This window comes from Centruroides vittatus, unplaced genomic scaffold (genome assembly GCF_030686945.1).
Source record: "Centruroides vittatus isolate TY-2023 unplaced genomic scaffold, ASM3068694v2 contig_347, whole genome shotgun sequence".
Taxonomy (NCBI): Eukaryota; Metazoa; Arthropoda; class Arachnida; order Scorpiones; family Buthidae; genus Centruroides; species Centruroides vittatus.
Window position 1 is genome coordinate 653,277 of NW_027122171.1, and position 12,883 is coordinate 666,159.

Below are 12,883 nucleotides of genomic sequence, written 5' to 3' on the forward strand. Positions count from 1 at the left end.
TCAAACATCTATATTTTAATTTGATGTGGTGGTTCCTGATGTAGCTGTAAACATCTACTCATTAAAAAATTAATGCTAGATTTTAAAGAATATAAGGGGGTTAAATGGCTATTATATACCTGTAATATAATCAATAATACCATAAAATGGACAATATTTTTTAGTAGTTTTTAAATAATAATTAAAATGTTATGTTAATTTTCTTTACTGTTATAACCTTTCTAATAAAAGCTGGTAATTGTAAAACAGACTGAACCACTTTTCTGCCAGATGCAGGGGGAATGATAGTAAGTAAATGGTAAATAGTAGTTATTAGTTAATTGTTTATTGGTATCTCATTCTCGCTTCTTCGATTTTCTGCCCTCTAATTATAGTTTGATATGTCTGAGAAAAATGCTAAAATTATACATTGTTATATCTTATATATGACCAAAAGATTATATCTATTCTTTATATAAAATTTATATTAAGTAATAGAAATAGGTTATAAATAAACTAACAAAATTAAATGGCTTTGAATATGTACTCCTATCTCAAACAATTGTATTTAAACATTAAATGTTTGGCTAGAAGATAGGACTGTAGCTAGAGCAACAATCAGGACTTCTGCACAGAAGCCCTGGTTATAATCATATTTAAAAAATTGCTATAAAACTTATTATACAATCTGCTGTATTATAAACTGCTATACATATATTAGTCATGTCTTATTACAGGTACTCCAACGACCACTCGCACTTACGACCAATTGAGTTTCAACCTGCAATTCGGGGAATCCCCTTTCTCAGCTTGAGTGTCGGTCAGTGGTGAATGGTGACATGCACACTAAGCGTACTATAATAGGCTTGCGCTTACTATAATAGTCTTATAGTATTATAATAGGCTAATAGCGTACTAAAATAGTCTTTTTATGAATAAATTTGAAGTTTGTTGCATAATTTGTATAATTTTACAACGATCCTATATTCCTGGCACAAGCTCCTTGCTTATCGACCAATTCGCTTAACGACGTAGATGTCGGAACGGAACTCGGTCGTAAAGTGAGGAGTACCTGTATTTAAAATAATTTTTGCATAATTATTGGATTATAGATTTGCATAAGAACAGATGAGACAGTTTACTCTAACTATAAAAAAAATTTGTTAAAATAATATATAATCTGGTATAGTTTTTGGGCTGCAATTTTCAAATTGCAGACCTATACATTCTCACTGTCATCTGTCTATCTATCCATCCATCCTTTGTTAATTTTGAAAATGAAGTTAGACAGATGAAAATCAAGACTAGATATGGAAAGCTTATTATTTTTAAATTTTTTTTGTTCTTTTTCTAATCTCTTTTGCATTATTTGTTTATTATAATAATAATAATACTGTATTCCTTGCCAAATTTCTACAACATTTTAATTTTTGCAGCAACTTTAAACTAGATTTGAATGTGTAAATTTTTAAATTAATTTTTAGAATAAACAATTTCTATTACCTTCTCATTTGTTTCATACATTCTTTCTAAATTTACAACACCAGGATAACTGAGATTTTGTAAAATTGACACTTCATTCTTAAGTTGAGCTTCTTGTTTCGTTGGAAATCGTTGTTTATCAATTACTTTTATAGCAACTGCTCTTCCAGAAGTACGATGCACACCTTAAATTTAAATAATCAATATAGAGTAAAACCATTGAATTTAACTAAATTTTCATCTTGACAAAGAAACAATATTTTAGCCTAATTAAAATTTGTTGGTATTATTAGGCTAAAATATGGCTAATTTCATTCCAACTATGAATTCTTAGAAATGATAATTCAAATGATATTGTATGCTATTGTATTCTTAATATTGTGGCTATTAATGTTAAACTTAATAATAATAATATTGTATGATAACATACAATATTAAGAATACATTTATAGAGTTGTGGTCTTACGCCATATTTTTCTTTGTATATTTTATTTGTACATATATATATATATATGTATATATTCCTCCTTCCCTTTATTTCTCCACCCTTTGTTCCCTGCTCTCCTGGAAACTTCTCTCAGCGGGTGGCAACGAACTGGTTTTAAGACAAAGAAAAAGGGATAGCCTGCAGTGGCTAAAAGATGGATAGACTGGCCACACTTTTGGGCCGAGACGACGAGCTGTGAGGACGTGTTTAGTGAGGTCTCCAGGAATTTCGCGCCGACGGGAGCACGAAGGAGGCAGCAAACCGAACGTTACGGAATCTAGAGAAAAACTCTAGAAATCTGATACAAAAGCTCTTCTGGAAGTCTATCGGAAGAACACGAAGTAGAAAATTCGAACACTACGGTCGTCGAATCTCGTATCGTCCAAGAAGGCCTGAGTTATAGCCACCATCACGAGTTCAATAGCTAAGTTTGGGTACCCGTTCTTGTCTTGTTCTGTCCTATTTTCTACATCTTCTCTTTCCCTCTCTAGCATAAGTAGTTTTAAGTAATTAGTTATAAGTTTCTTTTTCGCGCCCCTTCTGTAACGCGTCGCGTACATCAATTCTTTTGTCGCGAGTTTTTCGACTACGATTCTGCCGAGTTTTAAGTGATTTTGTAAAAGGAGTGTCGGAATACAAACGTGTATCGAGAATCCTGTATAATTTAACAAACGCGGGTGAAAATTAAAATAAAGTTGTTAAAATTTCCTTTATCCTCTCGTCGGACTTATTTTTTCACCACGTGCGTTTGACAATAGAGTTGCTCATAAGAATCTGATAATACAAATCTTTCTAAACTTTTAGATAATTATCATAAATGCAAAAATTTATTTTAAGTATGAAAATTTTATTATTTGAATGTTTATAATCTTAGTTAATACTAATCAATAAGAACCAAATGACTAATTAAGAGCTTTGTTTCAAACTTGTTTGATAGCAATATATTAAAAAGCTTGTTGTCTGTATTAATTAATTACGAAACATAATTACTTTGGACTAATAAGCTCATTCCTTAGTCCTAAGTAACTATGTTTTTGTAATTGTTTGATAGCAATTTTTAATTTACAAGATTCATTATAGCCTAATGATAGATTTTTAAAAATAAAATAAACTCCTTTATTTGTAAAAATTAAAATTGTTCATCATCAATTATAGATTAAATTTTTTGTATCTTAAGTCATATTTAGTTTATGTTTATTACCTCCATAAACAATACCAAATTGTCCAGAGCCAAGAACTTCATCAGGAAATATCTGATACTGCTGACTTATATCCTATATGAAATAAATTGTTTTTATTAATAATATATACAAGTATCGGTAAAAAAAAATCAGAATATTGAAAGTTTATATGTTGTCGAGTATTTCCTACAGAAACATGGAAGCTAAATCATCAAGCCCTGCAAATACACCTATAAGCACTAATAGTTACCATGTAGAGGAGCATAATGACATAACAAAATGCAAATTAATCCTTTAATAAAATTCACAAATCCTTCACACACAAAATAATACCATCCTTTTCAGTTGCAAAGTGGATACAGTTTCAAGGACAAGATAGATCAGAAGCAATACAATTTGGAGAAGAATCTTTTTAGTCAAAATAATTTAACTTAAATTTAAATTCTTAGTTTTCTTACATTAAAATGGTTTAATTATCCAACTTTAAGAGAGAAAACTGAATGGGAAAATAAATTAATTGTTAACTTGACAGATATAGAAATACCAAAGTATATAAAATCTATAATTTGTTTAGATGTCACAATGAACACCCCTATTTGTATTAAAGCTACAGAAATATTAGCAGATATAGAAAATTTCTGTTTTCAAATAAAAATAAAAGAAGAAAAGTCAAAAATTAGACATGAAATCAGCAAATCATTAAAAAAATTTATAATAGATAATAAAAGAGGTGACATTATTGTTATGGAAAAAAAATAGTAAAGTATACACAAGTAAATATAAGTACACAACAGGTATAATAATTTTTTAAGAAAAAACAATCCCACCTGTTGCAAGTGAAGTGTAAAATTCCACAAAGTATCATGGTATTGAAATGCATGTGTATTAGAGGAATAAGGGAATTATGACCACTTGAAAATTCAACACTGTTGAATTTTCAAGTGTACCAAGAAATCCTCAAAACATTCATGATACTGTCATCAGCAAACTTCTTCAGAAATTACATATTCATTTTTCATCATGATCTTGCCTTTCAAATCAGCATCAACTATTGTTTGCCTTAATGATAAGGCAAATTTCTCAGACAAATCTCATAGAGAAATTTGCAAAATATTACTAAGAAAAAAACTGAATAAAATGAAACTCTAGATATTATAAAATTTAAAAGACAAAGTACACCTTGCTTGGTGCTTAGTGATGCCTGGCAAGTGTTGTCTACTCAATCCATACTTCAAAGATTACATGCTATAATTAAATCCAAAGGAGACCCTACTAAATGTTGACTGTATCAAAATATATTATTATTTGAAATGAAATAGAACACAAATTAAGTGAAAACTTATTCTAATATTTTGAAACACAAGTGCATATTTATTTTTTTTAAAGGATACAATTATTTTGTTTGTGATTAATTTAACTTCTTAAAGGATTAACTTGATTTTGTACATCATTATGCTCCTCTACATGGTGCTTTTAGTGTTGTACTTGCAGGAAATTATTATTTACTTGCCATATTTCTGTAGAAAATGCTTGACAACATAAATTTTCATAATATTCTAATTTTTTGACCACTACTTGAACTTAGCAAGAAATGCATATGAGATAAGATTTATAAGCTAAATTCAAACTGCTGTCTTGGATTGAAATTTGCTTAGAAAACTGAAAAACTTTCAGATCTTGTGACCATCATAAGAGAAGTAGCATCAAGAGAAAATGATGGATTATAAGCGGAATCTGCTACCTACTTATGATCTTTATTCTAGTATGTACTCCTGACAATGTCTTAAAACCCAAAAATACTTCTAAACGTGTCTTCACTTCAAGAAAGCAGTTTGAATTGAATTTACATTATGAAACTTACTTAACACATATATTATAGTAACATTTTTGTATTATCTAAAGTAAAAAATAAACAATGGTCATACTTTTATACAGTTTTTTTTTACTTTAAAAAATGTGGTTTCATAATCTATTAATTTTTTAAAGTAATAATTATTATACATATTCACATATTACATACAAAAGACTTACCATACTTCCATTTGTACTTTCATTTTGGTTTTGGCTATCTGGAGAACTCTCTGAAAGTTTTAAATTAAAAATTATAAGTATAACAACAGATTCATTGTAAAACGTATTAATGCTTTAAAGCTATAAAAATGCTTCTCTCCAATTTTTCTAAATTAATTATTAGAAAAAAACCTCAAAAAGTTTAAATTTATATGGTTATGATAAAGAAATCTTACTATTTGAACGCGGAGACTGTAGAGATGTTATCGAAGCAACAACTGGCATTAATGCTTGCTTTATTGCAATTCCCAACCTTGAGCAACATTCTTATCATCTTCGACTCCAACAAAATAATCAACTGTTGAGGTATGTATTTTGAAACAAAAATCTTGCTTATTAAGATTTGACGAATTTGTTTGTTCTACAGGTTCTACAGATAAAATTTCTGACAGAGCAATTTCCTGAAAATTTTTGATATTGTAATTTAATTCATTTATAAGACAAAGTTTTAATTTCATAGAATACACGAAGAAAAACTTTGATAACATAAAGATACAAAAATATTAATATACAAATCCTCAGTGAACACTATATTGTCAGTTTTTCAAGAGATGATGCCAACACTTTGCCAATTAAATTTAATGTTTTTATAATTTTATATAAATATTTATGGTGTGTAGTTTACACCTAGCTTAAAATAATATTAATATGTAAAAGCTGGTCTATACATCTGTCTTTAAATAAGTGACACAATCAGACCTAAAAATGAATACATTTCCCTACATACTCTTTTATTGAGCTAATTTTGACAATGCTTCTTTGATAATCTATCAAAATTTTATTCTTCTAACTCTTTGTTTTTCCTAATTTTTACTATAATTTTTAATTACTGTATGAATTACAATAAACATGAATAAATTAATCACAATATTTTATAGAATATTTTTAAACTTAAATTAAAAATATATCTATACTAATAAACAATAATAGTCTACTAAATGCAATTTTTTATTATTATTTCAATGTTATCAAAATTAATTGAGTTTATGTTTTGATAAATAATCACTAGTAATATACAGGATGTCCAAGAAAGATCTGCATTTCATTTTTAAAAAAACAAAGCAGTCTATCAAAGTGCAGTTTGTGGTAAAAGATTAAATCAAAAAGCTTTTTAATACAAAAATTAATACAATAAATTAATATATATATTTTTGTTAATTATTTTATCGTAAAACAAACTCACCTTAACGCTGAGAACTTTAAATTTAATCATAAAAACAAACGTTTTCAACCCATTCAATGGGCCATCATCAGGTTAACGACATTCAAATACCATTTCGAACAACCAATTCAAAATTAAAATAAATTACAATAGAATTCACGCACGATACTGAACTACGTAAACCAAATACAATGCAAAAATACATTAAACAAATATAAATAACATAGAAAAATACAATAAAATATGCTAATTGTACATGTATACATTGTAAAAATCCTATAGTGCCATAGGCAATCCTTTGAGCCTATTGAATGTATCCCTATGATTTCTTTCTAATTATAAACTTCCAAGCTGAAGGTAAAATTGTTGCATCTTTGTAATTTAAACATTTTTCTTTTAAGCTGGACTTGTATATTTCACATTTTTCCATTGTAGCTGCAAGTGTTGGTGAGTGCACCAGTGCTATGATCTTGGCCTCTTCTCATTTAACAATGGACCCCTCAGTCTGTGCCATTTTTGCCAACGCCGTTGTATATTTACTTTTTGCCACGTCATATTTCTGCTCTTTAAGCCTTTTACTTAGGCTTCTCGTTATGAACCCGTATATTCCTTGTCTATCCCTAATTGGTCGTTGCTGTACAGTATCGTGTATACCCCCAGTTGTTTGCTCTCTTTAATTCTATCCTTGTCGTTTCTCAGTAATTTATATATCGAGGGAGCTCTTTTGTATACAATAGTGCTGTTCTTGTGGCTCACAATATCTTCCATAACCGTGGATAGACATTTATTATAAGTGAATTTCATGATACCGTTTGTTACATCTCGTTTTTTCTTGCTTTTCTTAGGATCCTTGTAAGCGACAATTAGTTGGTCCACTGTTCTTGGACCAAACCCCAACAGCTTAGCCACTTGCTTGATTCTATTAAGCTCTCATATCGTATCCATTATGTTAGAGCAATACTGAAATGCTCTTCTAATTAAAGCTCTAAACGCTGAGAGCTTATAAGCAATAGAATCATTCAATGTTGACAGTATATATAGCGGGTCGTGTGTAGGCTTGATATATACACTTTTGTGCTTAGTGATCTGTTCCTAAACGCAATACCAATGTCCAAAAAATGTAATTCGTCGCTACTAATCTGCTCCAAGTTCAGCTTTGGACCATGATCATTGGAATTCATTGCATTTAAGAATTGGTGTATCTTGTAGGAATTGGAATTCTTGTATGGTTTTTCCATATAATAAGCACATCGTCAACATACCTTTTGTACAAGATTATGTCCTCATTGAAGTTGGTAAGTGTGATGCACTCCATTTTTCTTAAAACCAATTCACACAGCAAACCAGACATTGGGCTGCCCATCAGGACTCCTTTTAACTGCTTATAGACTTTACCTTCAAAAACGAAAAAAGATTGATCGCATACTAGATTTGCCATCATTTCTAGGTCCTTACGGTATGCCACTACCATTGGATGCAAGCCATATAACACTTCCATTAGTGCATCGAAACATGAGGATGGTTTGATTGATGGATACATCCTCTCGAAGTCCATTACTGACCTAACTTCGTTATCCATTAACACTAACTCCTGCAGATCCTTAACTACATTCATCAGGTTCTTTGTAACAATTTATTTTAATTTTGAATTGGTTGTTTGAAATGGTATTCGAATGTTGTTAACCTGATGATGGCCCATTGAATGGGTAGAAAACATTTGTTTTTATGATTAAATTTAAAATTCTCAGCATTAAGGTGTGTTTGTTTTACAATTTAAAAGAGTCTGAGTGGGAATAAGAGAATTATTTTATCTTAGGATTAGTATTTTCTTTGTTCTTTGTCTTCACTATTCTAGAACCTTCTTTCTTAATCCCCCTCAGGTGGGATCATTGGTTCTTAGAAATAACGTTGAAAAATAAAATGCACAACAAGACCCAAGAGTTTAGAAAGCGTGGGAAGGGCAGGTGTGGTTTGGAGTTTGTCAAGAGAGGAAGGAGAAGGGTTGTACTCCTGATTGCTTAGAGACAGATCAGAGGTGACGAGGCCTTGTAAAAGCGGAGTTGGAGAGAAGACACTGACGAGTGAGGCCAAATTGTGTGGCGCTCCAAATCTTGAACAAAGAGATTGGGGGCTGAGGACTATTGGAACAAAAATCGAAGCTCTCCCGTTAAAGATTCCTAGTGAGAGACTGTGAGGATACCTCAGAAAAGGTATACTGATAAAAAAGAAAGAAATTAAGAAGAATAGCAGAAATCAGACAAATACCACAGGACAGTCACCCATCCAAGACCACGTGGCTGAAAGTTCCTGGGTATTTCTTTCTTCCTCTACTCCTATCCTTAGCCATATATCTTTCTTCCCTTCCTTAGTTTGTAAGTAGATTAAGTTATAACCGTAGACCGAACCGAAAATTGAGAATTAATTGGGGACTGGGGTTGTTCAGATTAGGGATTTGTTCCGATTACAGTCTATGTACGAAAAAATATATTAACCTGTCCGATGTTCAAATTTTTCTCCGTTGCGTGTCGCTTCGTGTTGAATTTTCGTCGATTTTAAGCCTAACGAAAATTTTTATAATAATAATCGAGGCTATCGTATCGTTTAAAATTATTTCTGCATTTTGTACAAACAAAATAAATATATTGAAGAATATAAAAACATGAAAATTATACTTTAGAAGTAAATTTGGTATCAAAAACGTTCGATTCAGCACGACACAGTCCGACTGAAAATCGTGCCGATTACCGGCGATTCCGATTACCAGGGTGCCGATTTACGACTCTCTACTGTAGTTGTAAGTCTCCCCACATGGATTTTTGTCATGACTTGATCACCCTAATTGTTGAAAAGGAAACATCTGAATCTGATTATTGTATATACATATTATATATATATATATAGATCAATCACCTGATATTTCTGATTTGTGCTTCTTTTATGTTTTCCTGTTTGCAGAACTACATAACGTTTGCTACGAACATCACACCAAAAAATTGAAGTTGTTTTGCATATATGAACCTCAACATATGCTCCTTTAGTTGCACAAAGAATGTCCAATTGATAACTGATTTGTTGCCGAGTGTTGTTTAGCATTTTCTGTGTCACATTGAAGATTGCAAGGGTTATCTTTTCTTTCAAAACAATAACTGCACTGGATGTCTTTTTGTGGGGTTATGTCATGTGATCTAGGTGGCCAATCTGTCATCCAGGAAACACTAAATTAATCAAATTATGTATGGAAAATGTCCAATGAGGGAATGCACTATCCTGTTGAAACAGTACCTGGCAGGAAATCAGTTATCGGTTGGACATTCTTATGCAAATAAAGGAGCACAAGTTGAGGTTTATCAAATGTACACAAAACAACTTCAGCTTTTATATTAATTTTTGTAATAAAAAACCTTTTGATTTAATTTTTTTTTACCACAAATGGCATTTCAAGAGATTGCTTCAATTTTTTTTAATGAAATTTTATAATAATGTAGATCTTTCATGGACACAGTTATATTAAAATATTATCAATAAAAATTGCAAAAGATTAGAAAATTAAATAACAAGAACAACAATTCTGAATTCTGTAATTAATTATAAATAAATAATATAAAATAATGAATATTTATAAATCTGAAGATGGGCAATAAATGCAGCTGAAATAGTTATTTATTTATAATTAATTGCTGGATTAAAGGTTGGTTTTGTTTTATTAACAATATATAGAAATTAATCTAAAATATTAGTTTGATTTCTCGTATGTCTGTTTGGCCTTTTGGTGATTTTACAAATAAAACAACTGTCATAAGCATACAAAATAATAAAATATATTATTCAGAAACTTTAACTATAGTGGTTTAAATTTTAAATATTAAATACAAGCATCTATGTAAAAATTAATTATCTTTGAGAATAAAACTAAATATTTGTCATTATTAATCTCGACTGACATCTTAAACTATTTAAACTAACAACATTTAATAAATTTTTAAACAGTTTTCCTCTGAATATATTATTATTATTTATTAATACACTTTACTTAATCTGCATAAAAGCTTTCATTAAACAACGAGCGTAACTCTGTTTCTAATTGAATTTTCTACCTCATTCATTCTGACACAGCATGCTGGATTTAATATGCTTAGAATTTAATTAGCTTTGCACTGCATGCTATCCAAGAATTTTGGAATGATTTAATTAGTTCTGCTATTTTTCAGGAATAATGAAATGATATATAATACTCTTTATTCATAGGAGAAAAGAGACAGATTTACACCATACAGTGTTAAAGCATTTGTTATCTCTCTCCAACAATTATATATTTTTTTAATATAGATATCGGTCTATATAATAAATAAAATATTGCATAGCATATGATACATTATAGTGTAGAAGGAACACAAATTGTTTTTAAAATTTTGAATTTTTTAACATTAAAGTTTTTAGATCCTTTACAAATATTCTTTGATAATGATTAATAATGTAATTATTGGTTTCTTTTATATAATAAATGCAATAGTTTATAAAATTCTTAGATATTTTTTTTTATATAAGTTATTTTTCACAAATATGATTCAATTATAATTTATCATTAGATTTAAATTATTTATGTGAATGAATTAAATAAATTAAAGAAATGAATTAAAGAATAGAATTAAAAATTAAAAACATACACCATGAATTATTTTGCAAGAAAACAAAGATAATTCTAGCATTTTTTTCTTGTTTTGTTGTTTTTTCTTAATGCAAACTTCAAAATGACAAACTTGTTTATAATATAAAGATATAGTCATATTTCATAAATTATTGTTTTTAATAAAATTTGAGAATTATTATTATTTTTATTTTAAAAACTATATAAGTTTCAATTCTCAAGTAAATAAGACTGTTTTCCATTCATGTGTACAGGTATGATAATTAAAGTAAAACCTTGTGGTTGTAGGTACTGAGCGATAGCAATGCCTGCAAACAAATGTTACTAAGAGGGATACATAAAACAGATGTACAAACAAAATATCCTTTATTTCTCTCTGAACTGGTTCTTTTAGTACAGATGCCAACTTTACAGATATTACTAATTAACAAAAGGATGGTCTATTGTCCTCTCATAAGCATATAGGTAACACATGCATATACATACAGTATCAACCCAACCAACTTACAACTAAGCTTATACCTATCTTAAACCTAAGAAAAAAAGAAAGGAAGAAACAGAGAATTAGGCAAGTATGTCAGATAAACAGAGGAAGGTAGAAAATACCCGGGTCTTCTTAAGTGATAGGCACCAATGTGGAAGGTGTCTCTTCAATATCATGCTTTCAGATGCCTCCCTCCTTCGAAACAAAAAAAAACGGTGCATAGATCTCCAGTCATACTCACTATCTTTATGACCCTTCTCTTTCTGTTCTTTTCGACCTCTACGGTTTTCCTCGGCATTGCAGTCCCCTTTGTCCCTTTTTTCTGGTTTGGAGCACTGCCTTGTCCTGCCGTCCACTCTGAGATCTTGACCAAGAAAGAATCTTCTGTTGGCAGTTTTGCCTCCGGTCCATGCCTTCCTTTTGTTTCCCCTGAAAATTCGGAGAAATGATAATTCCCCTACCCCTTTGTTCTACCAAGAGTTCTGAGAAGGGATAATCTCTCCTTAAGGCAATGAGATTTATGACAGAAGCTTCTGGAAGGAAGTTATGACAAAAGGGAAGAATTGAATATAAAGATAAATAAAAAAATATAACTAAAATACATATAACAATATGGCCAATGGCCACAACTTGTGTAAACCAGACCTGCACATTAGCAAATCTTTTTCTTGGTTTGGCAGGTTTTCATTTTGGATAGGTTTTCATCATAGAAAATTGTTGCATTCTGCAGAATTTTTCTATTTAGACAAGTTTCCATTTTGAACAGGTTTTACTGTATAACACTTTACAATACCCACATTGAATGCTAAAATACAATGACAGATTCCTAGATGACAAAGTTATTAAAAGAATGGTACATAAGAGAACAATACATCTCTGTATGAATGACTATAGAATAAACTATATTCATTCATATAGTTTTTCGTATCGATCTTGTTTTCGACACTGTTTCACATAAAACACATAGTTAATTAACAATTAACTTTATTCCCTCTCAGATACAACTGACTGGGGTGACGACTGCACAAGAACTCCCCTCCCAGACAACGAAAGTATGTAGGAATTTTCACCCTTGACCTGACACTCAGATCAAGTTACAACCGACCGTTACAACACAGTTAAACAGAAAAAATACTATTTTTTCAATTATTTTTCAATTCTATTTTTTTCAATTATCATTCTATCATCATTCTATTTTCTCAATATTAATACTTAATTATAAATTTAGAGATCAAAGCTTATAACTACAGAATGTATAAAATCAAATATTATAAAAATCTCATATAACATATTTGAAAATTATAGAAATTAAACAAAAACGTTCTTAATCTCAAATTTAATAAGCAATTTTCAATTGTAAGTAATGATTTAGCATGTTTTACATACATTCTAA

At 29.9% G+C, this 12,883-nt stretch overlaps 1 protein-coding gene across 1 annotated transcript in view; it reads right to left on the bottom strand.

Moving 5' to 3' along the window:
• LOC136974302 (serine/threonine-protein kinase D3-like) overlaps window positions 1-12,883 on the bottom strand; it is an 86,901-nt gene that overhangs the window by 12,906 nt on the left and 61,112 nt on the right. Inside the window, 5 exon segments of the mRNA XM_067269140.1 lie at window positions 1,483-1,646; window positions 3,150-3,222; window positions 5,161-5,206; window positions 5,393-5,444; window positions 5,447-5,600. Coding sequence (XP_067125241.1) covers window positions 1,483-1,646; window positions 3,150-3,222; window positions 5,161-5,206; window positions 5,393-5,444; window positions 5,447-5,600 — 489 coding nt within the window.